This window comes from Ceratocystis lukuohia (genome assembly GCF_044167205.1).
Source record: "Ceratocystis lukuohia strain C4212 chromosome Unknown Supercontig7_pilon, whole genome shotgun sequence".
NCBI classification, from domain to species: domain Eukaryota; kingdom Fungi; phylum Ascomycota; class Sordariomycetes; order Microascales; family Ceratocystidaceae; genus Ceratocystis; species Ceratocystis lukuohia.
The window spans coordinates 2,494,472-2,519,879 of record NW_027263526.1 but is presented as its reverse complement, the minus strand read 5'-3'; the positions used below and the strand labels follow the sequence as shown (position 1 = coordinate 2,519,879).

The 25,408-nt window shown below is 46.5% G+C and overlaps 5 protein-coding genes across 5 annotated transcripts; 2 read left to right on the top strand and 3 right to left on the bottom strand.

Moving 5' to 3' along the window:
* Nucleotides 1–247: 247 nt before the first annotated feature.
* Nucleotides 248–2,199, bottom strand: HOO65_070565 (putative double-stranded RNA/RNA-DNA hybrid binding protein; the record flags this gene model as incomplete). Its single annotated transcript, XM_071004959.1, has 3 exons — nucleotides 248–760; nucleotides 838–989; nucleotides 1,866–2,199. 3 exons carry the CDS (start codon nucleotides 2,197–2,199, stop codon nucleotides 248–250), a joined length of 999 nt encoding a protein of 332 aa, XP_070857283.1.
* Nucleotides 2,200–2,959: 760 nt separating this feature from the next.
* Nucleotides 2,960–6,500, top strand: HOO65_070564 (putative acyl transferase acyl hydrolase lysophospholipase; the record flags this gene model as incomplete). Its single annotated transcript, XM_071004835.1, has 5 exons — nucleotides 2,960–3,017; nucleotides 3,068–3,206; nucleotides 3,266–3,547; nucleotides 3,608–4,173; nucleotides 4,228–6,500. 5 exons carry the CDS (start codon nucleotides 2,960–2,962, stop codon nucleotides 6,498–6,500), a joined length of 3,318 nt encoding a protein of 1,105 aa, XP_070857282.1.
* Nucleotides 6,501–7,629: 1,129 nt separating this feature from the next.
* Nucleotides 7,630–10,601, bottom strand: HOO65_070563 (Nephrocystin-3; the record flags this gene model as incomplete). Its single annotated transcript, XM_071004874.1, has 5 exons — nucleotides 7,630–9,281; nucleotides 9,345–9,943; nucleotides 10,008–10,295; nucleotides 10,353–10,491; nucleotides 10,544–10,601. 5 exons carry the CDS (start codon nucleotides 10,599–10,601, stop codon nucleotides 7,630–7,632), a joined length of 2,736 nt encoding a protein of 911 aa, XP_070857281.1.
* Nucleotides 10,602–13,442: 2,841 nt separating this feature from the next.
* HOO65_070562 (Nephrocystin-3) lies at nucleotides 13,443–18,097 on the top strand (the record flags this gene model as incomplete). Its single annotated transcript, XM_071004791.1, has 8 exons — nucleotides 13,443–13,524; nucleotides 13,577–13,715; nucleotides 13,773–13,801; nucleotides 13,865–14,060; nucleotides 14,125–14,777; nucleotides 14,841–17,256; nucleotides 17,570–17,881; nucleotides 17,953–18,097. The coding sequence occupies 8 exons, from the start codon at nucleotides 13,443–13,445 to the stop codon at nucleotides 18,095–18,097; spliced, it is 3,972 nt and encodes a 1,323-aa protein (XP_070857280.1).
* A 1,103-nt stretch (nucleotides 18,098–19,200) lies between these two features.
* On the bottom strand, nucleotides 19,201–22,455 carry HOO65_070561 (putative acyl transferase acyl hydrolase lysophospholipase; the record flags this gene model as incomplete). The annotated part of the gene is made up of 3 exons (XM_071004858.1): nucleotides 19,201–21,500; nucleotides 21,555–22,051; nucleotides 22,187–22,455. 3 exons carry the CDS (start codon nucleotides 22,453–22,455, stop codon nucleotides 19,201–19,203), a joined length of 3,066 nt encoding a protein of 1,021 aa, XP_070857279.1.
* Nucleotides 22,456–25,408: the final 2,953 nt, after the last annotated feature.

Below are 25,408 nucleotides of genomic sequence, written 5' to 3'. Positions count from 1 at the left end.
CCTAACGATTGGGTCAACTGGATCAGGGTTAGCAATCCTAGTAACCCTGACTTGACAGTAGGCAAAAAAGAAAAAAAAAAAAAAGGAAAGAATGAACGAGAACAACCACACACCAAAAACATCAAACAAAGAACAATGCAGTGAACAGAACGTAGAACGAATACAGAGGAAATGTAGCAAAGAAAACGAATCCGTACCTCCACACCCCCTCTCCCGAAAAATCACCTTCTCGCCGCGCCGTACCCTCTCACAACTCCCACGGATGGCTAAAGGTCTTGGCTTCGTCGCACCCCGCGACTGGGCAACGTATTTCTGCATTCATGTGGTTGAGCCGCACGTGATACTCTTCAAAGTCGACGTGTCCGGAGCGCGCTGCCAGGATCCAGGCGACTGTACCTCTGTGTAGCCCCTTCATCCAGCCGATGTCATATGGTCTCGGCCAGTTCAGCGCTCCACCGAGATGCTTGATCTTCGGGCAGTTTTCTTTCATCCAGTTTTGGAAGTCTGCTTTAAACGCTTCGTTCCTCCACCTTCCTGCTGCCGTCAGTGAAGTTGTCGCCTTGAGGACCGGAAGGTCTTCGCTCTTGCAACCCGCTTTGGCCAGCTGGTCGACTGCTTCATTGCCCGGGACTTCGCAGTGTCCTGGGACCCAGCGCACCTTGCCAACTGGCTTTTCCAGGGCCAGGTTGTCTGATCCGCCTTGCCATCTTGCGAGGGTACGACGGATCTCGTCTATCGCAAGCTGCGAAGTGCCCGGTTTCTGCCTCGGAAGTAAACAGCCCAGCCTGCTCCAGTATCTCCATCACTGTTACGTGAGCCGTCCGAGTAGGCCCATACCGCATCTTGTGACTCTTTGCTGAGCAGGTCCAGGTGAGCCTTGGCTGCCAGCGACTCGGCTGGTCCTTCCTGTTCTGGCCGCAGTTTCGTCGAGTCCCTGGTCGGGTGTGGGTGTGGTAACAGGGCCTTTGCCTCATCGATGCTACTTGACCCTTGACAACTATAGCAGGGCTTAAATATACCCAGGCCTATAGTACCTGGCCTTGGCTCTCGTGACAGCTTTACGTATAGGGCACTTATAACGAAATCAACCAAGTGAATTGTAGCAGCCAACTACAAACCATCAACCATTCTTAGCGCTTTGACCTGCTTTTAATTGATAACGGCACAAGAAAAAGAGATGACATGACGTCAGCAAACCACTTCTAGTGTGAGGCCAATGCGTCTGCTTGCAAGCGCAAGCCGTGTTTCTAGTGCGGCTCGAGTGTGGTTGGCTGTTGGTTTAATATCCTACTGCAGGCTCGTGTTGAGATGTCAGACAGCCAAGATGATCAGCTGCTAGGCCTATCCCTTTTACCGGTTTCAAAGAACCCAATTTTCCCACTTGCTGCTTGGAAATACTCAAACTCGTGTGACCAACAACAGTCAACATGTATTTCCATTCATCCTTCAGACCTTTGCGTCACAGCATATCTGTGTTGTCAAATGCACCAGGCTATACACATCAACCGGCTTGGATTTCTTTTGTCGGCGGCGCATAAAGCCGTGTGTAGACAATTTTCCAAAACTGTCCGCCATTTGCCTGCTTCTCTCGAAGCCTTGTAATATGGCTTGGGGAATGCCTTTTGGCTCTGCTTTTACCATAAATCGCGGTACATTCACCGCATCCAATGAAGCCTTAGAGGTTTGCTGAGAAGTAATACGTCAGGTGGTGGGTGGCCATAGCACCCTAGGTATTGCCAAGTGTTCCCTGCCTATGTGGCTCTTGACCTTGCTTTCCTTTAGCTACCTTGAGGATTCGATGTACTCCGCCATGGATATTTCATTATTCGTCTTTTTCAGCATTGCTTAATTAGCAACGTACATACATAGGGGGTCGGAAAGAAATTGTGCAACTCCTCTGTCCAACCATTTCTCAACCGCCAAAGATGCCGCAGTTGAATAGAGAAGAAAAAGATCATTCTCGCTCTTCAGGGCCTTCAGAATAGCCCAAAATTGTGCATCTATCTCCCTGCAAGGATGGCGAATTCCATTCTCCATTTCGACGGACTCGGGGTCATGCCCGTTGTCAAGAACAAGAAGCCAGTCAGTCCTCAACAACTCCAAGTATCGCTTTAACCGTACTTTCAGGTCTTCATTGCCAGGCGTTTCAATGTTCAGACTTTGAACAACCCTATTGCAAGCTTGTTCAAAGGTGTTCATATTCGCAGCCATAAGCCAAAAGACTGAATACTGAACTGAGGCTTGTGCTTTGTTACTGCGTGTGCCAATTTCAAGGCTATATGGGCTTTACCGATGCCACCTGAGCCCACCAGTGGCCGACCCCCTTATGAAGTACGTCCGTCATCTTCTCCCGCAAAGTGAGAAAGGACGAATTGTCTTTACTTAGACTCTGACTTCTCACTAGTTGGTTCTTTCAGTAGGACATTAGACCATAGGCTTGTGTATCCAAGTGCTGGTTTAGTTGTTAGTGGTAAAGCCAAGATCCCTAGTCTTGTTTTGTGTGGCCCTCGATGCTGTACTACTACAACTTGGTGATATGTGATGTGATGGAACGGGCCCTGCCAGCACACCATGATGATGGGAGAGAAGAGAGTCTGTGGGTCGTTTGAGCAGAGCCAATAGAGCTTTAGCCCACACCCACAGAACTAGCTCACGATTCTTACCACCATTAGGCAGCAATGTTGAATGCATTTTCGAGGCCGCTTCACAGTTAGGCGCCCAAAATGTTCTGGCGGTGAGGCATTTTTCACTATCTTTGAATAGGATATCACTTTCTGGACGTTGTTGTTATATACACGACCCTATTCTCAGTCGCCCAGTGTCTCTTCCAAGCTTTGTAGCTTTTACGGAAACATAATTATACAGCCATTTGGTTATACATCTACCACTTGGTATCTTGCCAAGACATCTTTCCCTACCTTCACTTGTCTTTCCATAGCTGCTAAATCGAAAACACAAGATGGCCTCAACCACGTGGCCAGGTCTAAGCTCTCAGCCGTTGGGGATACTTTCAATCGGTAGGTTGTTCTGCTTGATATTAACTTATAGCTATAGCTAACTGCGACAGATGGCGGTGGTGTCCGCGGGCTATCAAGCCTCCTGATACTTGAAAGGATTATGCAAGAAATCAAAGAATTGGAAAACCTATCTGAAGTACCAAGGCCCTGCGATATATTTGAGCTTATTGGTGGTACGAGCGCCGGAGGGTACGGCTTTCACTGCGCCTGAGTATCTAGGAAGTCTTGCTGACCTGACCGTCTTTTAGTATTATCGCCATAATGCTTGGCCGGCTTGAGATGACTGTTGGTGAGTCTATCATAGCGTATCAGAAGCTTGCCGAGACAGCTTTTGTCTCAAACTGGGAAAACTCTATACAAAAGTCTTCAGGCATCTTTCCAGCGGCAGAGCTAGAGAATGCTATCAAGCAGACAATCCGAGAAAACTGCACTGAAGCGTCATGTGCACAGAAGCGAGAAAGGGGCATGCCGACAAATAACACTTGCCCACATGAGGATCTACTCTTTCGAGATGAGTCTTGCACCAAGACGTGAGTTCTTCCCATATAACACTGATAGCTAGCGTCTAACATTTAGTTGCTGTCGTCTAGAGCTGTATTGGCTATAACGAAAGTTAATGTGGAAGCAACACCAACTCTCTTCACCACGGATGATGAGTCTGCTGGCCTGTCTGGATGCAAGATTTGGGAAGTGGCCAGGGCTACATCAGCCACAACTTTCGACCCCATCGATCTTGGCCGAGACAGAATTACATTCATTGATGCCAGTTTTGGCCAGAAGAACCCATGTGAGGCTGTTCTTAAACAGGCCGAGAAGCGTTTCCCGGGCCGCGAGATGATTGTTGTGAGCATCGGCACAGGGCTTAGTGATGTTGTTGAGATCCCTAATGCAGGAAGTTCTGCTACCTCAGCACTGAAAGAAATAGCGACCACCTCTAAAGCTGCCGAGCTGCGGCTTCACAAGCGGCTTGTCCACGCTGGACAATACTTTCACTTCAATGTTGAGAATGGCCTCCAGGATTTGACGCTGTCCGATTGGGACAGGATGAACGAGATCTCAGTCCATACGAGAAACTACCTGGATGAAAAACAACACGCCATCAGTGCATTTGCCGATGTCGTGATAAATGGACCCGCACAGCCGGAACTACAAGACAGTTAGTATAAGATGAAGCTCTACGATAGTGACCAAGCTAACATTTGACCTGTAGGCCATACACCCATTCATTATATCCCCTTCCATGAAAACGACAACTTCGTTGGACGCCAGCAACTCCTCTCTACCTTGGACGACAAGCTTTTCGGTCGGCCTGGCTTTCAGCATGTTGCACTTGTGGGCCTGGGCGGTATGGGTAAAACCCAGATAGCCTTAAAGCTTGCGCACACGGTGAAAAAGAACAGGCCCGACTATTCGGTCTTCTGGCTTACTGTTGCTAGCATGGCTGCCTTTGGTGATGCTTGCAAGAAGCTTGCCGAGGAGCTCAACATCGAGGCGACCAAGGATGAAGATCCGAAGATGCTTGTGAAGCATCACTTAGAATCAACAAAGGCTGGAAAGTGGCTTCTTGTTCTTGATAATGCCGACAACATCGAGGTCTTTAATGCCACAATGGAGAACGGAATTCGCTATTTTCTCCCACAGAGTGACGACGGACGGATTCTTTTCACTACACGATTTCGTCGAGTCGCTCAGTTGGCTATTAAAGACAACTCCAACGTAATGACTGTGCAAGAAATGCCCTCTGAAGATTTGGCCGTCATCCTGGAACGTGGCGAGCAGGACCTAAACAACGGGTCTCAACAGCGCGACGAAGTACTGATAAAAGAAGTTCTCGAAGAACTAGGCCATCTCCCTCTAGCAGTTGCTCAAGCAGCGGACTATATGCTCACCAATGGGGTCTCTATTTCTGAGTATCTCGACCTTTTGAGAACTACTGAGAACGATAAAATCAAACTTTTGGAGCACAGAAACTCCGATGAAGCACATTACGAAGCCTCCCAAGGTGCTGTAGCCACGACTTGGCTCATCACGTTCAGACAGATACAGAAGGCCTCTAGTCCTGCGGCCACTTTACTTGCATTCATCGCAAATATCGACTCGAAAGCAATTCCCAAGTCGATTTTCCCACAGTTCGAAACCAAGCAGCAAATGACACATGCCATCGGAGTGCTCTTGTCCTATGACCTCCTGCGAAAACGCCAGACCCCTGACTTATTCGATATGAACAGTCTTGTCCACTTCACAGCTCAGCTGTGGTTTAGAAGCCTAGAAACTGCAAATGAACAAAGAAAGGTCATCCTTGACCATGTCACTTCATTGTTCCCAGACAAGCAATGGAAAATCGGCCATACTGCCGGGACGTATTTACCTCATGGACTTCGTATTTTCAATGCAGAAAAGGCCAAGCCGACGGGTCCTTATGAGCTGGCTTTCAAGATAGGGAAGTGTCTACTACGGAGCTCGAATATTGCAGAAGCCATCGAAATGTTTGAGTATATAGTGGGAAGATTAAGAGATGACTCTCCTCTACCTCCTCTACTACTAGATTCTCAACATGAACTTACACGAGCATACATGCGAAGTCACCGATTCGACGAAGCTATTTCGATTCAGCAGCGTCTAGTGGACCTGAGAAGCAAGTCCGGGAGTATTGATGATCCTTTGCTTTTAGATTGTCAGTATCAGCTTGCCAGGACGTGTTGCGAAGCTGGCCAAGTTGAAAGGGGAATTTCAATCCTTGAGCAAGTAGTGGCCACCAGGGAAAGAATCCTATCCATTGAAGATCCTTCACTCTTGTTGTCCCAACGCCAGCTTGCACAAGAATATTGCATGGATGGCAGATCTGAAGATGAAATTCTATTGTTTGAGCGTGCAGTAGAGATGAGAAAACGTGAACTACCAACCGGTCATCATTCGCTGCTATCATGCCAATCTGATCTTTCGCAAGCATACTATCGTTATGGCCGAATTGATAAAAGAATTTCAACACTTGAGGATATAGTGGCTGCGAAAGAAAAGACTCTATTGGCAGACGACTCTTCACTTGTGTCATCCCAAGATGAGCTCATGAACGAATACCTTGAGAACGGCCAAATATCGAAAAGGGTTTCAATGCTACAGAACGTCGTGGAAATGAGGGGAAAGGTTCTATCAGCTAACTCGCCATTATTTCTAAAAGCACGAGATGACCTTGCATGCGCATATCTTGATAATGAAGAACCCACAAAGGCGATCAAGATATTTGAGCAAGTCGTATGCATGAAGGAAAAGAATCTACCGCCCAACGACCCTTCGCTTCTCAGGTCTCAAATGCAACTTGCAAAGTCATACCATGCGAGTAGAGAATTAAACTCTGCCATTGAATGCCTTCGAGGCGTTGTTGAGCGCCAAAAGGAATCTTTGAGCGAGGATGACAGGGATCGAGTGGAAGCAGAGCGACTACTTGAACAGTGGATTGTTACCTCAGCAGAGAGCAGTGAGTGATACTGAGGCTGCAGTTCACACGGCGAGTATTCAGGCTTAGTAGCGCAGGCCTAATTTTCCGACATCTACATGCTAGAAGGGCACATCAGAAAGTATTAGAGAGCATTTCAAAGAGTGCTTTAGCTGCCACTAATGTATCGCCAGTAACACACAACGGAGTTGGGATAGGATATCTCTCTGGCCATCCCATAGCATTTGGATTCAGATCCGTTGATTAGCATGAGTAGCTTGGTATCCTAGTAAATACTTTTTAAGCAAGTTAATGGCATCAAAGTAAAGACAGCGTAGATGATAAGTATGCGCCCTACCTTTGATCACCATGATCCTCACTGAACACAAACCAAATCTTGGTATCTTATTTGCTTGTCGAAGGTCTTGGTTCTTAGCTGCCATAAGGCAACATTGTTCATAACCGACCATGATAAACGGCTGCATCACTTGGCCGTGTGTAGCCGCCTAAATGACGGCTATGCATTACCAGCTTCTAGGCTGTATTTATTTCGGCCGTCCACGTCTTTCTGCCCTAGCAACGATCATTCCGTTTTCAATCATACCTATAAGAAAGCCTTTCTCATGAAGGTTCTAGAGATCATCTAACCGGATTCCATACTTCGAGCTCTGATTGTCTTCTTGTCTTGGAGCGAAGATACTTGTGCGTGAGATTACCTTGTTGAAGGCTAGGGTCAAGGACCCTGAGCGGTGCTGAAGGGGAAAACGGTAAATGAAAGTAGAGGAAGGGAAGCAAGAATGGATCAAGTGAATGTTGATGTGCAGGTCGTGGCCGAATTGTTGAAAAACAGTAGTCGAGAAAGGGCAGTGCGACCAGGGATTCGGCATTGTGGCGTCTACAACAAGGCTAATCATGAATTTAAGAACATGTCAAGTAGCAATTGATACATCTGCACAAGAGTATAGCGCATAAACTTCATTGATTGAATGGGTTGTTGCATTTTCATTAAGATAGCTATCATGGAGGTATAAGATAAGTGCGACGCATGCTGATCATATCAGTCATAAATTTCATCATGGGTTGGCTGATGTGCATGGTTCCAATTTGAAATCAGAAAAGCCATTGATCACAATGTTGCCAAACAAAGTTAAGAGAAGAAGAGGAGAGGATAAAAGCATTTCAATTAGGCAAATCTTGCGAATCAGATTGAAGAGTACGCCATTCTTCAAGGAGTTCTTTGGCCTGTAGCCGGTACTTGGGATTGCGTGTCGACGATATTTCATCTAATGCAACAACACGCTGAAGCAGTTCAAGAGCAGTTTGAGGCTGGTTATTGGTATAATATGCTCTTGCAAGAGCAGTTTGAGACGACAGGCGGGAAGGGTGATCGGCTGCTAGAGCCTTCTGCTTCGTCTCCACGACATGCTCTAGCATGGAAACCGCCTTCTCGGTTTGGCCATCATCGAGATACGCTGTTGCAAGGACTTGCTGAGACCACAGGCGGGAGGGATGATCGGCTGCTAGAACCTTCTCCCTCGTCTTCACGACATGCTCAAGCATTCTCACAGCATCCCGAATATTACCATCGCGTTGTAAACATAGGCTAACCTTGAACTCTAGCTCAGTCATGCTTTCGCCACTGACCTGTTGATTCTTGACAACCCGCAATGCATGAGGCAGGTATTGGCGCCAAAGGAATCGATTTTCCCACTCGTCACTCGGGAAGATCGAAGCTATGTGATCAACAACAGCCAGACTGTGTTCTTCATCGTCCTCTAGACCTTTTGACCACAGTTGGGCTGTCAAGTGCACCAGGCTATGCATATCAAACAAGCCATTGGTCTTTTGTTTGCGGATAAAGCCGTACGCCATCAATACACCGATGGCATCCACGAATGACCTTTTCTTCTCAGAACTTGGCAACATCGACTGGGGGATGGCTTTCGCCTCGATCTTGGCAATAAACCGTAGTAAATTTACCGCATCCAGCGAAGTCTTTTTGATTTGCTGAAAAGTAATGAACCAGGTAGTGGACACAGCACTCTGCGAACCGTCCAAGTGCACATTGTCCAGATGATGATGTGTTAGGAGCTCAACTTTCCCTTCGTTTGAATCTCTCAAGAGCTCGAGATACTCAGCAACGGAAATCCGGTTAACACTCATATAATCCGCAGCCTGTGCAACTGCCAGCGGGAGATGGCATAGCTGGTTAAGGAGCTCATTGACTGACTGCTCATTGTGTATGTGCGACTGATCATCATGACCCTCCACGCTGCGCATCAAGATAGTGGTGAGGTCCTCCGAGGACATTTCTTCCAGTTCAAGGCTATCGGTTTTAACAGCCAGCCACGCGACGCTTTTGGACCTTGTAGTAAACATAATCCGCCCGTCGTCACTCTTTGGCAGAAAAGTGCTGATTTTGCTCTCTTTGGCGGCAGCATCGAGCAGACCAGGATCATCAAGGTTGTCGAGAACAAGAAGCCATTTTCCGCAGATAGTGGTGTTCAAGTAGTTCTTCACGAGTATCCGTGGGTCCTCATCATCAGATGCGTCGATTCCCAGTGCCGCGGCGAGTTCCTTGCAAGAATTGCGAAATCCATCCATACTGGCAGCAGTAAGCCAAAAGACAGAGTAGTCGGCGTATTTGTTCTTCACTGTATACGCAAACTTCAGGGCTACCTGGGTTTTGCCCATGCCACCTAAGCCCACTAGCGCAACTTGCTGGAAGCCAGTCCGGGTGAAGAGCTGGTCGTCTAATTTGGAGAGGATGTCCTGACGGCCGACAAATCTGTGGTTTTCGTGGAACGGGATATGATACACTGGGACAAAGCCTGTGAATGTTGTTAGCTTAATTCTGGTAAACATTGTGAACCTCTCTAATGTGTTCCACTTACCATCCGACTCATCTGGTCTCACTGGATTCTCTGGTACCAGAGGAAAGCCGTTTATCAAGACCTTGGTGAATCTTTTGATATCATCTTGTTTCTCGTTGAGGTAATTTTTTGTATGTGCTGCCACCTCGGATGGTTCGACCCAATCCGAAGCGGCGATTGATCCCTGGCCATTGGCAGTGTTCAACCGGTAGTATCTCTGCGGTTTGCTGGAGTGCTCTGTTTCAAGCTCATCCGCAACTCCTCTAGAGCTAGTCGCTATTTTCTCGAGACTTCTTCCGATAGATCTTTTCGTATTGCCCATCTCAATAGCACTACTAAGACCTGTGCCGATGCTCAATATCAGCATTTCCTGTTGGCCTGAAAGAAGTTCGGCCGCCTCCTGGATGAGGATCTTGCATGGATTGCTATGTCCGAAGCTGCTATTTATGAACTTTTCGCTGTCTCGGCCTAGCTTGATGGGCTTGAAAAGGTTGTCCATGGCAGAAGTAGCTCTGGCCACCTCCCATATCTTGCATTCTGACAAGCTAGCAGTAGCTCGGTACGTTCTGAAAAGTATTGGTCGTGCATCGATATTGGTCTTCGTCGTGGCCGGGACAACACTGCATGAGAATAGTAACATGTTAGATTTTTGGTTTGGCCGGTGAGTGGAGATGTAAAACCTACGTTTTGACGCAATTTTGGTCTAGGAACTTATCATTTTCATGCTGACATGTATCCACTGTGGACATGCCCTTCTCTCGTTCTCGGGCACATTGTTCGAGCGGGCAATTCTCCCGAATAGCCTTCTTCAAGGCATTTTCCAGGTTCCTAGTCAGGATACTTGACGTTGATTCCGTTCTGAGTCTTGTCGGCCGTTGTCCTAGGGTGAACGCAGCACTGCATATTTCCTTGTATGCCTTAATGCAATCATCAATTGACATACCCAGTCGGCCAAGCATGATTGCAGCGATGCTGTAGGGAGGCTGTTAATAACATTCCAGAAATACACAAGCATGGCGCAGGCCTTACCCTCCTGTCCCTGTACCGCCAATGAGGTCGAATATGTCGCAGGGCCTCGGCATCTCGGGAAGGTCTTCAGCATCCCGGATGTTCTCCATGATATTCTCAAGGATTAAAAGACTGGATAGTCCGCCAATGCCCCCGTCATCTGTGATTGTTAGTGATAAGATAGGAGGTGAAGATAGAGAGTGATAACCTACCGAGAGAGAGGACTTTGAATGGCTGGGCATTTCTATCTGGCTGCGTAGCTGAGCTCATTTTCTTTCGGAGAGTCCAAGAAAGTGTAACCTGGGGCTGAGGGCAAAGTAGACAAATATGAGATGGACAGACCACAAAATAGAAATAGGGAAATCGAAGGGTACAGAGGTATCGTCGAAGGGAAAACCGAATATTCTTGTCAAGTGAAGAGGAAGTAAACGAGAAAAACATAATCGGAGCACAACTATGCTATATGGAAGCGGCAAAAGGCGTTGGTTGATGCCTTACGTGCGGTACCCCCGCTCGATATGCATTGGGGCCGCAATACTACCTGTCTTCTCGCCCATCTAATGAAGATGATCAGGATTATGGGCTGATAATGCAGGCAAAGTCGCAGCTGACAGACCTCCACTCATTTCCACCACGAAACCGCCTACTGCATTGAAGAGTGTGTGCCACACTTGAATGATGAAGCTGACACACGAAAGCCATCAACCTACTGTTCACAGCCAGTTAAAGGCGTAGGGCCAAAGCAGAAAGTATCTGAATATAGACCCATCATCTGACAGCATGGCTCTTGTCCTTGCTTGCTTCAAAAGCCATGGAGCTTTCACGTCTGGTTGGGCAAGTAGCTCCTATAGATAGACACATTCAATGGAGTGCTCAAAGTAAATTCATTGTCAAGTAACACAGAGACAGTGGCAGCACTAAAAAAGGCACTAAGTCATGTGTAACTCATAGATTCTAATATTTTTATTCCTGTTTCTTCTGGTTTGCCCCATTTAAATTTCAATGTATTTAACATCCACTGGAATCACCAAAAAATCAAACAACGCCAGATTGCTTACAGGCTGGTCAGAATTGAACCTCTATAGAGCTGACCACAGATTTTAGGCCAGAGACGCGTGTGACGCGTGTATCCTTCCTAGCAAGCTTGTTACCCGCCCCATGCATGTATGCCATATTCTCCAACTTAATTTCTGAGCCCTTCTGGGTGTGGGTGTTACGCCTACATATATGATACGGCAGTTGTAACCCTGCAGCTATTGACCACAGTAAACAATCGCTATAATCACTCACGTTGATGCATATAGATACGTGAGTCTCGTATGAATAGCTATCCTAAAAATGTATGTCGATTCTCTGATTCTAAAAGCTTGATGAAGAAGGAAGCAAACTCTGTCTATCTCAGAGCGGGGTCAGGGTCCGATTGTCATGTGACCCTGAACCCTAAGACCTCCAACTTTCCAGTTCTATTCAGGGCTTAACCCTAGAGACTTTCGCTCAGCTGTGGTCTTTAATGAAAATCTCACCATACCGTCATTGCTACCAAATTGTCACACGTCTGTTGCTTCAACTCAGCATCCAAGGCTACGGTATCAGCAATGCTGGTCGGGATGTGGGTTATGGAGGGTGGATAAAGGGATCAAACCGGTTATTCAGTAGTAGCATACCCTAGGCCTGGGCTATCTGGCTGTGTCTTAATCATAAGATACAAATCTATCGGGTAGCAAGACGCAACCAACCTTCAGTTAGACTTGCATCTGACGACAGTATTCAAGTGTATTAGCCTTTGCTTACAATAAATACAGCATATCTTAGTGATATTCTAATCTCCCCACACCACTGTTTGATCCCTTTAGGCTACTACACAATTAACAAGACATGACACGTACTTTTACTCCAAAGAAATTACACATCTACTACCCGCACCCCGCTTGAAGTACCTCCTAGAGATTTTAGATCCCAAATACTGAAAGAAGTCATGGAACATTATAAGCTTATACGGCCACCAACAGGGCCACGTACTTGCTTCCTTTTTTTTCTGCTTGTCCTGTTCTGAAGACTACCTGATGGTAAACTGCTTAGGCCTTAACTCCAACCACACTCATATGGTGTTGCGTGGCGCACTATTCAGGTGAAGTGGCGTTCTATACATGCCCCACTTATTCACATCTTGTGGCTGAAGATCCATGATAGGGTTGAGACCCTATCATGAATCCTCATGAATCCTCATCGGCAATATATCAGGGGTGAAGTCCAAGGACGTAGTGTAGACGTTATCCCTTGAACAATCCAACTGATTCAACATTTAAGATCTATTCTACAACATATGGTGATGGGGGCCCCACAAAATGCTCAAAGCAGCCTTGAAGGGTCGAGAAAACATGGCGCACATGAGAAGTAACAGATATTGAACATATCAGCATCTACCACAAATTCAGTGGATACTTTTCTGGTGCTGCCACCGTCTCTGTAGGTTTGATAAGGTATTTATTCTCAGTGCTCTGTTAGATGTGTCTATGAATAGAAAATACTAGCCGTAGATACTCCGATCGTACAGGTCCATGGCTTGTTCAATAGCCAAGGCTAGAGCCATCTTGGTAGCTGATTGATAGGCCTATATTTAGGCAATTGATGCTTTCAGCCTGCAACTTTAACTGGCTGAGAGTAGTAGATTGATGCGTCTCCTCTATCAGCATCATCATCATCGTCCAATTGCAGCACAACGCATCCTTTAATGCTGTTGGCGCTTCTTTGGGGAAAATGAGTGAAGGTCCATCAGCTGCAACTTCGCCTGCATGCTCAGTCTGCAATCCTAGTGGTTTTCATTGGTCGGGCGAAAGGCCAGTGTCGTATTGCGACCCCAATACATGTCGGCGGGGGGGGGGGGGGAGAGAGAGGGGGGGATAGCACATAAGGCATGAACCAGCGCCTTTCCCAGCATCCATATGAAGTAGTCACTCTCCGATCAAGTCTTTCTCACTTTCTTACTCCTTCCTTCACTTGACGAGAATATCCGGTTTTCGCTTTGACGATTCTTCTATAGTCTTCGATTCCCTAGTTTTATTTTGTGGCTTCTCACATATTCATCTACTTGAACCTTAGTCTCAGGCTACAATGTCTCTAACTGTACCGAAGAAGATGAGCTTAGCTACGCAGTCAGATGGAAATGCCCAGCCGTTCAAAGTGCTCTCCCTCGGTAGGTTATCCCTCCCTATCTTTACTTGCTATCCTACCACTAACAATCACAGATGACGGGGGCATTGGCGGACTATCCAGTCTTTTAATCCTTGAGAACATCATGGAGAATATCCAGGATGCCGAAGACCTTCCCGATATGCCGAAGCCCTGTGACAGATTCGACCTTATTGGCGGTACAGGGACAGGGGGGTAAGGCCTGCGCCATGCTTGTGTATTTCTGGAATGTTATTAACAGCCTCCCTACAGCATCGCTGCAATCATGCTTGGCCGACTGGGTATGTCAGTTCATGATTGCATTAAGGCATACAAGGAAATATGCAGTGCTGCGTTCACCCTAGGACAACGGCCGACAAGACTTAGAACGGAATCAACGTCAAGTATCCTGACCAAGAACCTGGAAATTGTCTTGAAGAAGGCCATTCGGGAGAATTGCCCGCTCGAACAATGTGCCCGAGAACGAGAGAAGGGCATGTCCACAGTGGATACATGTCAGCACGAAAATGATAAGTTCCTAGACCAAAATTGCGCCAAAACGTAGGTTTTACCTCTTCACTCACCGGCCAAACCAAAAATCTAACATGTTACTATTCTCATGCAGTGTTGTCCCGGCCACGACGAAGACCAATATCGATGCACGACCGATACTTTTCAGAACGTACCGAGCTACTGCTAGCTTGTCAGAATGCAAGATATGGGAGGTGGCCAGAGCTACTTCTGCCATGGACAACCTTTTCAAGCCCATCAAGCTAGGCCGAGACAGCGAAAAGTTCATAAATAGCAGCTTCGGACATAGCAATCCATGCAAGATCCTCATCCAGGAGGCGGCCGAACTTCTTTCAGGCCAACAGGAAATGCTGATATTGAGCATCGGCACAGGTCTTAGTAGTGCTATTGAGATGGGCAATACGAAAAGATCTACCAGAACAAGTCTCGAGAAAATAGCGACTAGCTCTAGAAGAGTTGCGGATGAGCTTGAAGCAGAGCACTCTAGCAAACCGCAGAGATACTATCGGTTTAACACTGCCAATGGCCAGGGATCAATCGTCGCTTCGGATTGGGTCGAACCGTCCAAGGTGGCAGCACATACAAAAAATTACCTCAACGAGAAACAAGCTGATATCAAGACATTCGCCAAGGTCCTGACAAATGGCTTTTCCACGGTGGCAGAACAGCCAAGGAGACTAGAGAGACTAGACGAGCCAGAGGGGGCGCGCAGGCTACAAGAGCCAAAGAAGCTAAAGACGCCACATGGTTAGTACAACACATGAGGGAACTTTGCAATGTTTACCAGCATTAAACTAACAAAATCCACAGGCTCCGCCCCAGTCTATTACATCCCGTTTCACGAAAACCTCCAATTCGTCGGCCGTCAGGACATCCTCTCCGAATTAGATGACAAGCTCTTCACCCGGACCGGCTTTCAGCAAGTTGCCCTGATGGGCTTAGGTGGCATGGGCAAAACCCAGGTAGCCCTGAAGTTTGCGTATACAGTGAAGAACAAATACGCCGACTACTCTATCTTTTGGCTTACTGCTGCCAGTATGGATGGATTTCGCAATTCTTGCAAGGAGCTCGCTGCGGCACTAAGAATCGACGCATCTGATCGTCAGGACCCACGGATACTCGTGAAGAACTACTTGGACACCAGTATATGCGGAAAATGGCTTCTTGTTCTCGACAACGTCGATGATCCTAGTCTCTTTGATGCTGCTGCCAAAGAGAGCAGAATCGGCACTTTTCTGCCACAGAGTGACGATGGGCGGATTATGTTCACTACAAGGTCTCAAACGGTCTCGTGGCTGGCTGTTAAAACCGATAGCCTTGAGCTGGAAGAAATGTCCTCGGAGGAACTCACCACTATCTTGATGCGCAGCGTGGAGGTTCATGATGATCAGTCGCACATACACGATGAGCATCCAGTCAATGAGCTTCTCAACGAGCTATGCCATCTCCCGCTGGCAGTTGCACAGGCTGCGGATTATATGACTGTCAACCAGATTTCCGTTGCTGAGTATCTCGAGCTCTTGAGATATTCAAACAATGAGAAAGTTGAACTCCTAACACATCATCATCTGGACAATGTGCACTTGGACGATTCACAGAGTGCTGTGGCCACTACGTGGTTCATTACTCTTCAGCAAATCAAAAAGACTTCACTGGATGCGGTAACTTTACTACGGTTTATTGCCAAGATCGAGGCGAAAGCTATTCCCCAAACGATGTTGCCAGGCTTTGAGAAGAAAAGGTCAATGGTGGATGCCATCGGTGTATTGTTAGCGTACGGCTTCATCCGCAGACAAAAGACCAATGGCTTGTTTGATATGCATAGCCTGGTGCACTTGACAACCCAACTGTGGTCAAAAGGCCTAGAGGACGACGAACAACACAGTCTGACTGTTGTTGATCACATAGCTTCGATCTTCCCGAGTGACGAGTGGGAAAATCGATTTCTTTGGCGCCAATACCTGCCTCATGCATTGCGGGTTGTCAAGAATCAACAGGTCAGTGGCGAAAGCATGACTGAGCTAGAGTTTAAGGTTGGCCTATGTTTATATGCCGATGGCAATATTCGAAGTGCTGTTAAACAGTTTAAGCATGTGTTGGAGGTGCGCCAAAAACTTCTAACAGCTGATCATCCTTCCCGTCTGGCATCTCAGCATGCGCTTGCCCGAGCATATCTCGATGATGGCCAAGTCAAGGAGGCTGTTTCAATGCTTGAGCATGTGGCAGAGGTGCAAGAGAAAGCTCTAGCAGCTGATAATCCTTCTCGTTTGGCATCTCAACATGAGCTTGCAAGAGCATATCTCGATAATGGCCAAGTCAAGGAGGCTGTTTCAATGCTCGAGAATGTCGTGGGGACGAAAGAGGAAGCTCTAGCAGCTGTTCATCCCTCTCTTCTGACGTCTCAACATGAGCTTGCAAGAGGATATCTCGATGATGGCCAAACCAAGAAGGCGGTGCCAATGCTTGAGCGTGTTGTGCAGGTGCAGGACAAGACTCTAGCAGCTGATCATCCTTTCCGTCTAGCGTCTCAACGTGCCCTTGCCCGAGCATATCTCGATGATGCCCAAATCGAGAAGGCAATTCCAATCCTCGAGCGCATAGTAGAGGCGATGGAAAGGGATTTATCAGCTAGTAGTCATCTATTGTTGTTAGCTCAACGTGAGCTTGCACACGGATACCATCTTAGTGGCAAATTTGAGAAGGAGATACTCTTGCTCCAGCGCGCCGTCGAGATGAGAGAAACAGTTTTACGAGCCGATGATCCCCTACTCCTATCTTCTCAGTTCGATCTTGCACAAGCATATTGCTGCAAAAAGCAAGGTGAAAAGGGCATTCTAATTCTTGAGCACATAGTAACGGTGAAAGAAAAAACCCTCCAAGCTGAGGACCATTCACTTGTGGTATCTCAAGACGCACTCGCCCACCAATACCATCAGAACGGAGAGATCCAGAGGCTGATTTCACTGCTTGAGCATGTTGTAGAGTTAAGAGAAGAGAGTTTGCCATCGACTCACCCACTACTTCTACGTTCTCAGCGAGCTCTTGCAAGCACATACTATGATATTGACCGGATTGAAGTGGCTATTAGCCTCCTTGAAAACGTTGTGAAACGACAGAAAATTTCCTTAAGAGAGGACGACCAAGATCGAGTGCAATCAGAGGCACTGCTAGAGAAATGGCTTGCACGAGGTCCTGATTCCAAGAGGGTGGCAGATGAGACATCGTCGTTAGATCGCTCTCTGTTTTCCCGTCAAACTAACAGCGAAACTTGATAAAGAGGGAACTAAGCCTTATGAAGGTCATGGGTGCCTAACGGGTTGGGTTATCTACGGATCAGCGCTAAGTTGCTCAGTATATGAGAATGATGAACTAGTTATCTATCCACAAGTAAGAAATTTGGAAACAAGAAATATAAAAATGATTTTGTCAGTAACCTACTATTCTCAGTTAGTTGAAGTTCCAGGGTGAAAGTAGAGAGTGTCTGAATATAAACCTATCAGCAGCTAGGATGGCTCTGGCGAATGGATTACTGTGATCAGGGGGATCAATGCGGACGGTCAGTCGATCCCGCCGTTTATCATTGGTGCAGGCAAAGATAACCTTGCCACTTGGTACCAAGAATGCGACCTCCCCGGCGATTGGGTTATCGCATTGAACGAAAATAGATGGACTAATAACAAGCCAGGTCTTGAGTGGCTAAAGCGAACGAAAAGTCGGTATAGCCTCTTGATCCCTGATGGTTACGAAAGTCACCATTCCGTCGAATTCGAGGAATATTGCAAGGAGAACAAGATTATCGCGCTCTGTATGCCTGCTCATGCCTCTCATCTACTTCACACTCTTGACGTAGGGTGCTTCAGGCCGCTGAAAAGGGCATACAGTCAATAATAGAGCATTTGATCAGATGCTCTATAACCTACAGTTCCAAGACCGAGTTCTTTCGTGCCTTTCACATCGCCCACCAAGCTGCTATTACAGAAAGCAATATCAAGGCAGGTTTTAGAGGAGCTGGGCTTGCTCCCTTTGACCCACAAAATGTCATTTCGAAGCTTGATGTGCAGCTATGAATTCCGACGCCTCCTCTGGGCGACATTAGTATCGCGGTTTAGTACCGAATATTAAAAGTAGATATTAGGAGGATGCACTGAATGTTCTTGAATGAAGAGAAGAAGGGATAAGTTATTATTGATGTTGTTCTGTGTCCCCTTTATGTCTGATTCTAACCCTAACGTTTAGCTGAACTGGATTAGGGTGAACAATCCTGATTACTAACAAATATAGAAGGCGGTGAAGCACAGCAGGAACATAGTAGAGCGAGTAGATATAATTCATTCTGCACACCATCACAACCTTCTAGCTAGACTCCTTTTACATCCCATCAATCAATAAAGATTCTATACATTTAACAACATTGCGTCTTCCACCCGTAACACTCAACCTCTATGCGGTCATCCTCCGCCTTACTCCATTCCAAATATGCCATCATCTCCTCCTTAGTCCACTCTCTCGAGCCGGCCGAAGTAGCGCAATACTTTAACCGCTTAGTTGCACATGAAGTTTTTGGTATAGGCAACTAGCTGTCGTGAAGTCGTTTTCCTGAGCGGAGGTTAGCTAGCATAATAGTACTTAGGAGTAATAACGTAGGATTAAAAATTCATATTTCAAAGTAATGACCGAAGTCTTCACGTTCCTCGACCTCAACACAACGAATATCCCTTCCTTTCAACACTCCTTTGTACATAGGATCGGCCAACGAGAGTGGTACATTGGCAGAATCCCCAGAGAATGGAATACACCAACAGAAATATTTACAGCCAATGAATGTGCGCAAAATCTGACGCCCACATACGCTCAAGGCCCGCGTAGCAAAGTGTGATGCCCATGTAGTGATTGCCTATTGATATTCTGAGGAAATCCGGCGTCGTTTGATCTTCTTACTGATTCCAGTAGACGTTAGATATAGTAAAATCAAATCAAATCCTGAGGAAATAAACGACATGGGTGTAAAGGCAAACTACATACTATTCGTGACGTGACTTGGCTTCTAGGATACTCCAATGTTAGAGAATGCGGCTACCATATCTGTAATAGCCCACATCTATGTGGCACTATCTGATGCTTTCTGATATGCGCTTCTGGAATCTAGATATCGAAAATTAGGCCTGCACCATTAAGACTGAAAATTCGCTGTCTGAATTGCAGCCTCAGTATCACTGCTCTCTGCTGAGGTGAGAATCCACTGTTCAAGTAGTCGCTCTGCTTCCACTCGATCTCTGTCATCCTCGCTCAAAGATTCCTTTTGGCGCTCAACAACGCCTCGAAGGCGTTCAATGGCAGTGTTTAATTCTCTACTCGCATGGTATGACTTTGCAAGTTGCATTCGAGACCTGAGAAGCGAAGGGTCGTTGGGCGGTAGATTCTTTTCCTTCATGCATACGACCTGCTCAAATATCTTGATCGCCTTTGTGGGTTCTTCATTATCAAGATATGCGCATGCAAGGTCATCTCGTGCTTTTAGAAATAATGGCGAGTTAGCTGATAGAACCTTTCCCCTCATTTCCACGACGTTCTGTAGCATTGAAACCCTTTTCGATGTTTGGCCGTTCTCAAGGTATTCGCTTATGAGCTCATCTTGGGATGACACAAGTGAATAGTTGTCTGCGAATAGAGTCTTTGCTTTCGCAGCAACTATATCCTCCAGCGTTGAAATTCTTTTATCAATTCGGCCATAACGATAGTATGCTTGCGAAAGATCAGATTGGCATGATAGCAGCGAATGATGACCGGCTGGTAGTTCACGTTTTCTCATCTCTACTGCACGCTCAAGCAATAGAATTTCATCCTCAGATCTGCCATTCATGCAATATTCTTGTGCAAGCTGACGTTGGGACAACAAGAGTGAAGGATCCTCAATCGATAGGATTCTTTCTCTCGTGGCCACTACTTGCTCAAGGATTGAAATTCCCCTTTCAACTTGGCCAGCTTGGCAGCACGTCCTTGCAAGCTGATACTGATAATCCAAAAGCAAAGGATCATCAATACTCCCGGGCTTGCTTCTCAGGTCGACTAGACGCTGCTGAATCGAAATAGCCTCGTCAAATCGGTGACTTCGAATGTACGCTCGTGTGAGTTCATGTCGAGAATCTAGTAGTAGAGGAGAGTCATCTCTTAATCTTCCCACAATAAACTCGAACATTTTGATGGCTTCTGTAGTACTCCAGCCCCGTAATAGATACTTCCCTACCTTAAAAGCCAAGCCATAAGGGCCTATAGGCTTGGCCTTTTCTGCATGTAAAAGATGAAGTGCATGAGGTAAGTACCTCCTGGTGGTATGACCGACTTTCCATTGCTCGTCTGGGAACAATGAAGTGACATGGTCAAGGATGGCTTGTCTTTGTTCATTTGCAGTTTCTAGGCTTCTAAACCACAGCTGAGTTGTGAAGTGGACAAGACTGTGCATATCGAATAAGTCAGGGGTCTGGTGTTTTCGCAGGAGGCCATATGACATGAGCAGTCCGATGGCTTGTGTCATTTGCTGCTTGGTTTCGAACTGTGGGAAAATCGACTTGGGAATGGCTTTCGAGTCGATATTTGCAATGAATGCAAGTAAAGTGGTCGCAGGCTTGGAAGCCTTCTGTATCTGTCTGAACGTGATGAGCCAAGTCGTAGCTACAGCACCTTGAGAGGTTTCGTAATGTGCTTCATCAGAGAGCTCCTGCCCTAAAAGTTCGATTTTGTCTTTCTCAGTAGTTCTCAACAGGTCGAGATACTCAGAAATAGAGACCCCATTGGTGAGCATATAGTCCGCTGCTTGAGCAACTGCTAGAGGGAGATGGCCTAGTTCTTCGAGAACTTCTTTTATCAGTACTTCGTCGCGCTGTTGAGACCCGTTGTTTAGGTCCCGCTCGCCACATTCCAGGATGATGGTCAAATCTTCAGAGGGCATTTCTTGCACAGTCATTACGTTGGAGTTGTCTTTAATAACCAACTGAGCGACTCGACGAGATCGTGTGGTGAAAAGAATCCGTCCGTCGTCACTATGTGGGAGAAAAAAGCGAATTCCATTCTCCAGTTTGGTATTAAAGACCTCGATGTTGTCAGCATTATCAAGAACGAGAAGCCACTTCCCGGCCTTTTTTGACTCTAAGTGATGCTTCACAAGCACCCTGGGATCCTCATCCTTAGTCGCCTTGATGTTGAGCTTGTCAGCAAGCATCTTGCAAGCATTACCAAAGCCAGCCATGCTAGCAACAGTAAGCCAGAAGACCGAATAGTCAGGCCTGTCTTTTTTCACCGTGTGCGCAAGCTTTAAGGCTATCTGGGTTTTACCCATACCGCCCAGGCCCACAAGTGCAACATGCTGAAAGCCAGGCCGACCGAAAAGGTTGTCGTCCAAGCTAGATAGGAGTTGCTGGCGTCCAACGAAGTTGTCGTTTTCATGGAAGGTGATATAATGAATGGGTGTATGGCCTATAAGTCAAATGTTAGCTTGGCTACTATTCTATGGCTCCATGTTATACTGACTGCCTTGTCGTTCTTGCCGTCCAGGTCCATTAATCAAGACGTTGGCAAATGTGCTGATGGCATGCTCTTTTTCCTCCAGATAGTTTCTCGTATGAGCTGAGATCTCGCTCATCCTGTCCCAGTCTGAAAGCGTGACATCCTTCAGGCCATTCTCAACATTGAATCGGAAGTATTGTCCAGTGTGGACAAGACGCTTGTGAAGTCGTAGCTCGGCAGCTTTAGAGCTGTCCGCCATTTTTCTCAGTGCCGAGATAACAGAATTTCTTGTATTGCGGATCTCAACAACACCACCAAGTCCTGTGCCGATGCTCAGAATGATCATCTCACGGCCCGGGAATCGCTTCTCGGCCTCTGGAATAAGCGCCTCACATGGATTGTTATGACCAAAGCTGGCATCAATGAATTTAATCTTGTCCCGGCCAAGCGTGATTGGTTTGAAGAATGTAGTTGCGGCTGATGTCGCTCTTGCTACTTCCCAAATCTTGCATCCAGACAGGCTAGTAGACGCATCATATGTGGTGAGGAGAGTTGGTGATGTTTCCACATTAACTTTCGTTATAGCTAATACAGCTCTAGACCATAGCAATTCAATGTTAGAAGCCAGCCACTGGTGTTACACTGGAAGAACTCACGTCTTGGTGCAAGACTCATCTCGAAAGAGTAGATCCTCATGTGGGCAAGTGCTATTTGTCGGCATGCCTCTTTCTCGCTTCTGTACACATGACACTTCAGTGCAGTTTTCTCGAATCACCTGCTTGATGGCATTCTCTAGCTTTGCTGCTGCAAACATTTCTGAAGATTCTTGTACAGAGCTTCTCCATTTTGGAATGAAAGCTGTTTTGGCAAGTGTCCGATACGCTAAGATGGACTCAGCAACAGTCATCCTAAGCCGGCCAAGCATTATGGCAATAATACTACAAGACGGTCAGGTCAGTAAGACTTCCCGGATATTCAAGTACAGCGAGAGGTATACCCTCCAGTGCTCGTCCCGCCGATAAGCTCAAATCTATCGCAGGGCCTTGGTACTTTGGGTAGATTTTCCAAGTCTTTTATCTCTTCCATAATCTTTTCAAGTATCAGAAGGCTTGATAGCCCACGTACACCACCGCCATCTGTCGCAGTTAGTGATATAGCTATAAGTCGAGACCGAAGAGAATAACCTACCCAGCGAAAGCACCCCCAACGGCTGAGAGCTAGCGCTCAACCGTGCAGCTGAGGCCATCCTGTACTTTCAACGTAGTAACTATGGAAGGAAAAGTGAAATAGCAAGCTAAGCAAAAGAACCCAGGCAGGATAACAGAATGATAAATTTGCGATCAAATGACTGTATGACTGTGTTTGAGTAAAAGCTACATAACTTGGAGAAGAGACGGGACGGGACGACTGAGAAGAACAACGGGAATGTTACCGTTTAGTACCGAATATGGAAGGCGGTGAAGCCGGGAAGGAACATAGTGGAGCAAGTATGTAGTTCACCCCGCACACCATCACAACCTTCTAGTTAAACTCCTTTTACATCCCACCGATTAACAAAGATTCTATACGTTCTACAGCATTGTGCCTTGTGTCCGTAACAGGGAATATACACATAATCGTAACGTCAAGAAAGGCACACACTACCCAAGGACAGCGAGATATACCTACCTATTAGGCTAATCTGCCTGCCCAACTATGATACATCTAGATAACGCAAGCTCCGTACCCTTGCTACCCATTGGCGGTAAGATTATTGCTATCATTGGCTAGTACTGTGGGGGTGAAGTCCTAGCTTAGCGACTCTATTCAACCAGGCCAAAAACTCTCGTCCATCATCTTTGGGTACTTGCAAGACAAGCTCTACCATTGGAACTTGCATACAAGTCTTTAGTTTCCAAGCGTCGTAATCGCCCGTCATGCTTTGACACCCCTAACTACATAACACTCCACACATTTCAAAGTTACTTGACATCACTATTTCGGTGCTTACTAACGCCATACGCGACTTACCATCTTGGCTTCTCATTTGTCATGCCCACTGAAAGTTGTATCATAACCATGCGCTTGACAGATCGCAAAGCTGTAGTATTACCGAGCATGAGTGCCCACACAAAGTAAGACTGGGCTTTTGACCTTACCCTTGACAACTACAGGAGCACTTCAATATACACCGCGCCATAGTACCTGATCTGAGCTCTAATAGCAACTTCACATACGTGGCGCTTACAAGGAAATCAACGATGTGAGTCATGACGGCCAAATACAGGCCATTCTTGGCCCTTTCATCTGTTAGCGAACCAATTCCAATTGGGTCCCTGCGTCTGCTTGCATGCCATGTTTCCATTAGCTCCTCTCCTGACTGAACTTCACCTCAACGGTTCCCTGGTAGCTGGAACATGCATGGCGTGATGAGAGCTGAAAACCTTCAAGCGCAAAAAAAAAAAGCCAGCCAGAGGAATAGCATTTGTTCTCTTACAGTGCCATGTTAGTATGTCCAAATCGAAGGTGAATCAACCGCCGACGACTTGCAACTAGTGATGCTATAAATAGATCATTCCCCCTGTGGGTCTTGAGGGATGAAAGCCCATTGGTCTAAAAAATGCAATGCCCTTGAAATTTATGAGCCAGCCTAACACTCTCCTCTTTTCTGGCGCTTTAACACAAACCCCTACCACGACTCTTGATATGCAGCTGCAGCCCCAAAATCCAGTTTGTTAAGCCATCCCACTGCTTATTTTTCCTTGAAACGCCTTGCCCACGTAATTGCATCCAGCCTACTCAATTTGCCCACTCAGAAACTTCAAAAAAAAAGCCAGATGCCCCCTTATTAGGAGGCGATCTGGGCTGTTGCACACGCACCCATCCAATGACGTGATGTACCTTATTCGCACGCCAGATACACAGATGAGAATGTGTGGATGGTAGAACGGGAACAAGAGCATCTCTGCAGACAAGGAAGGGTATTGCCAGTCAATAATACACATTAACGAGCTATATCGCGGACACAATGGATTTTTCACAAAGCCAAACGATCCAAATCAAGCCACTACCACAAACGCCAAGCCAATTTAAAACTACGTCTTTCGGGCAGAGCCCCAGTGGTATGCGTTCTTAACCTGGAAGTACAGTCTAGAATCAAAATCCGAGGGCACGCTAGTACGGGATATAGTGACTAAAGACGTGTAAAGAACGCTTCTGAAGCTCTTCTAGACTCAGCAGTGACAATACAGCTTAGAGCTAGGATGTTCAAGCTTCTTTAGTGATTATATGCTAAAATCGAATCATGTTATATGGACTAATAGAAGCTCTCATCCAAAACTTGCTAGAGGCGCTCTATATCGGGGTCCCGCTCTTTGCAAGCCCCACTTATATCAGTCTCGTTGTGGTGTAGAAGCGTTCTAGCCTGACTGCAATCTTCTCGAATTGGCCATCCGCAAAAATATTTTATTTAGGCCACGCTCTTAGAATGGGCATGAGAAACTATTTCCCGGCCTTCTTTGATTTCAGATGGCGCTTCATAAACATCTTCGAGTGTTTAACGCCGGCCGCTTCGATCCCTAACTCTTTACCCAGGCTTCTTGCTAGCATTCTTAAAGATAGTCATACAAGGAACAGTGAGCAAAAACACGGAAAAGTTGCGCTTGTTCCTCTAAAATGTATCTACTACCTCAAGGTAAACTGAGTTTTGGTGTACATGGAAATACTATCGTTTCAAGAAGGACTCTTCATTTCTATCAAAATTAAATTCTTCATTGACGGATAGGGAGAGGGGAGAGAGGGAGGGGCTGGAAATACTATAGCCTATACCTTAATAGCTGGCCTATTCCATGGGCTGTATCAGAGCACGAAGAAAATCATTTTCTCGCGTCCGTTACTCT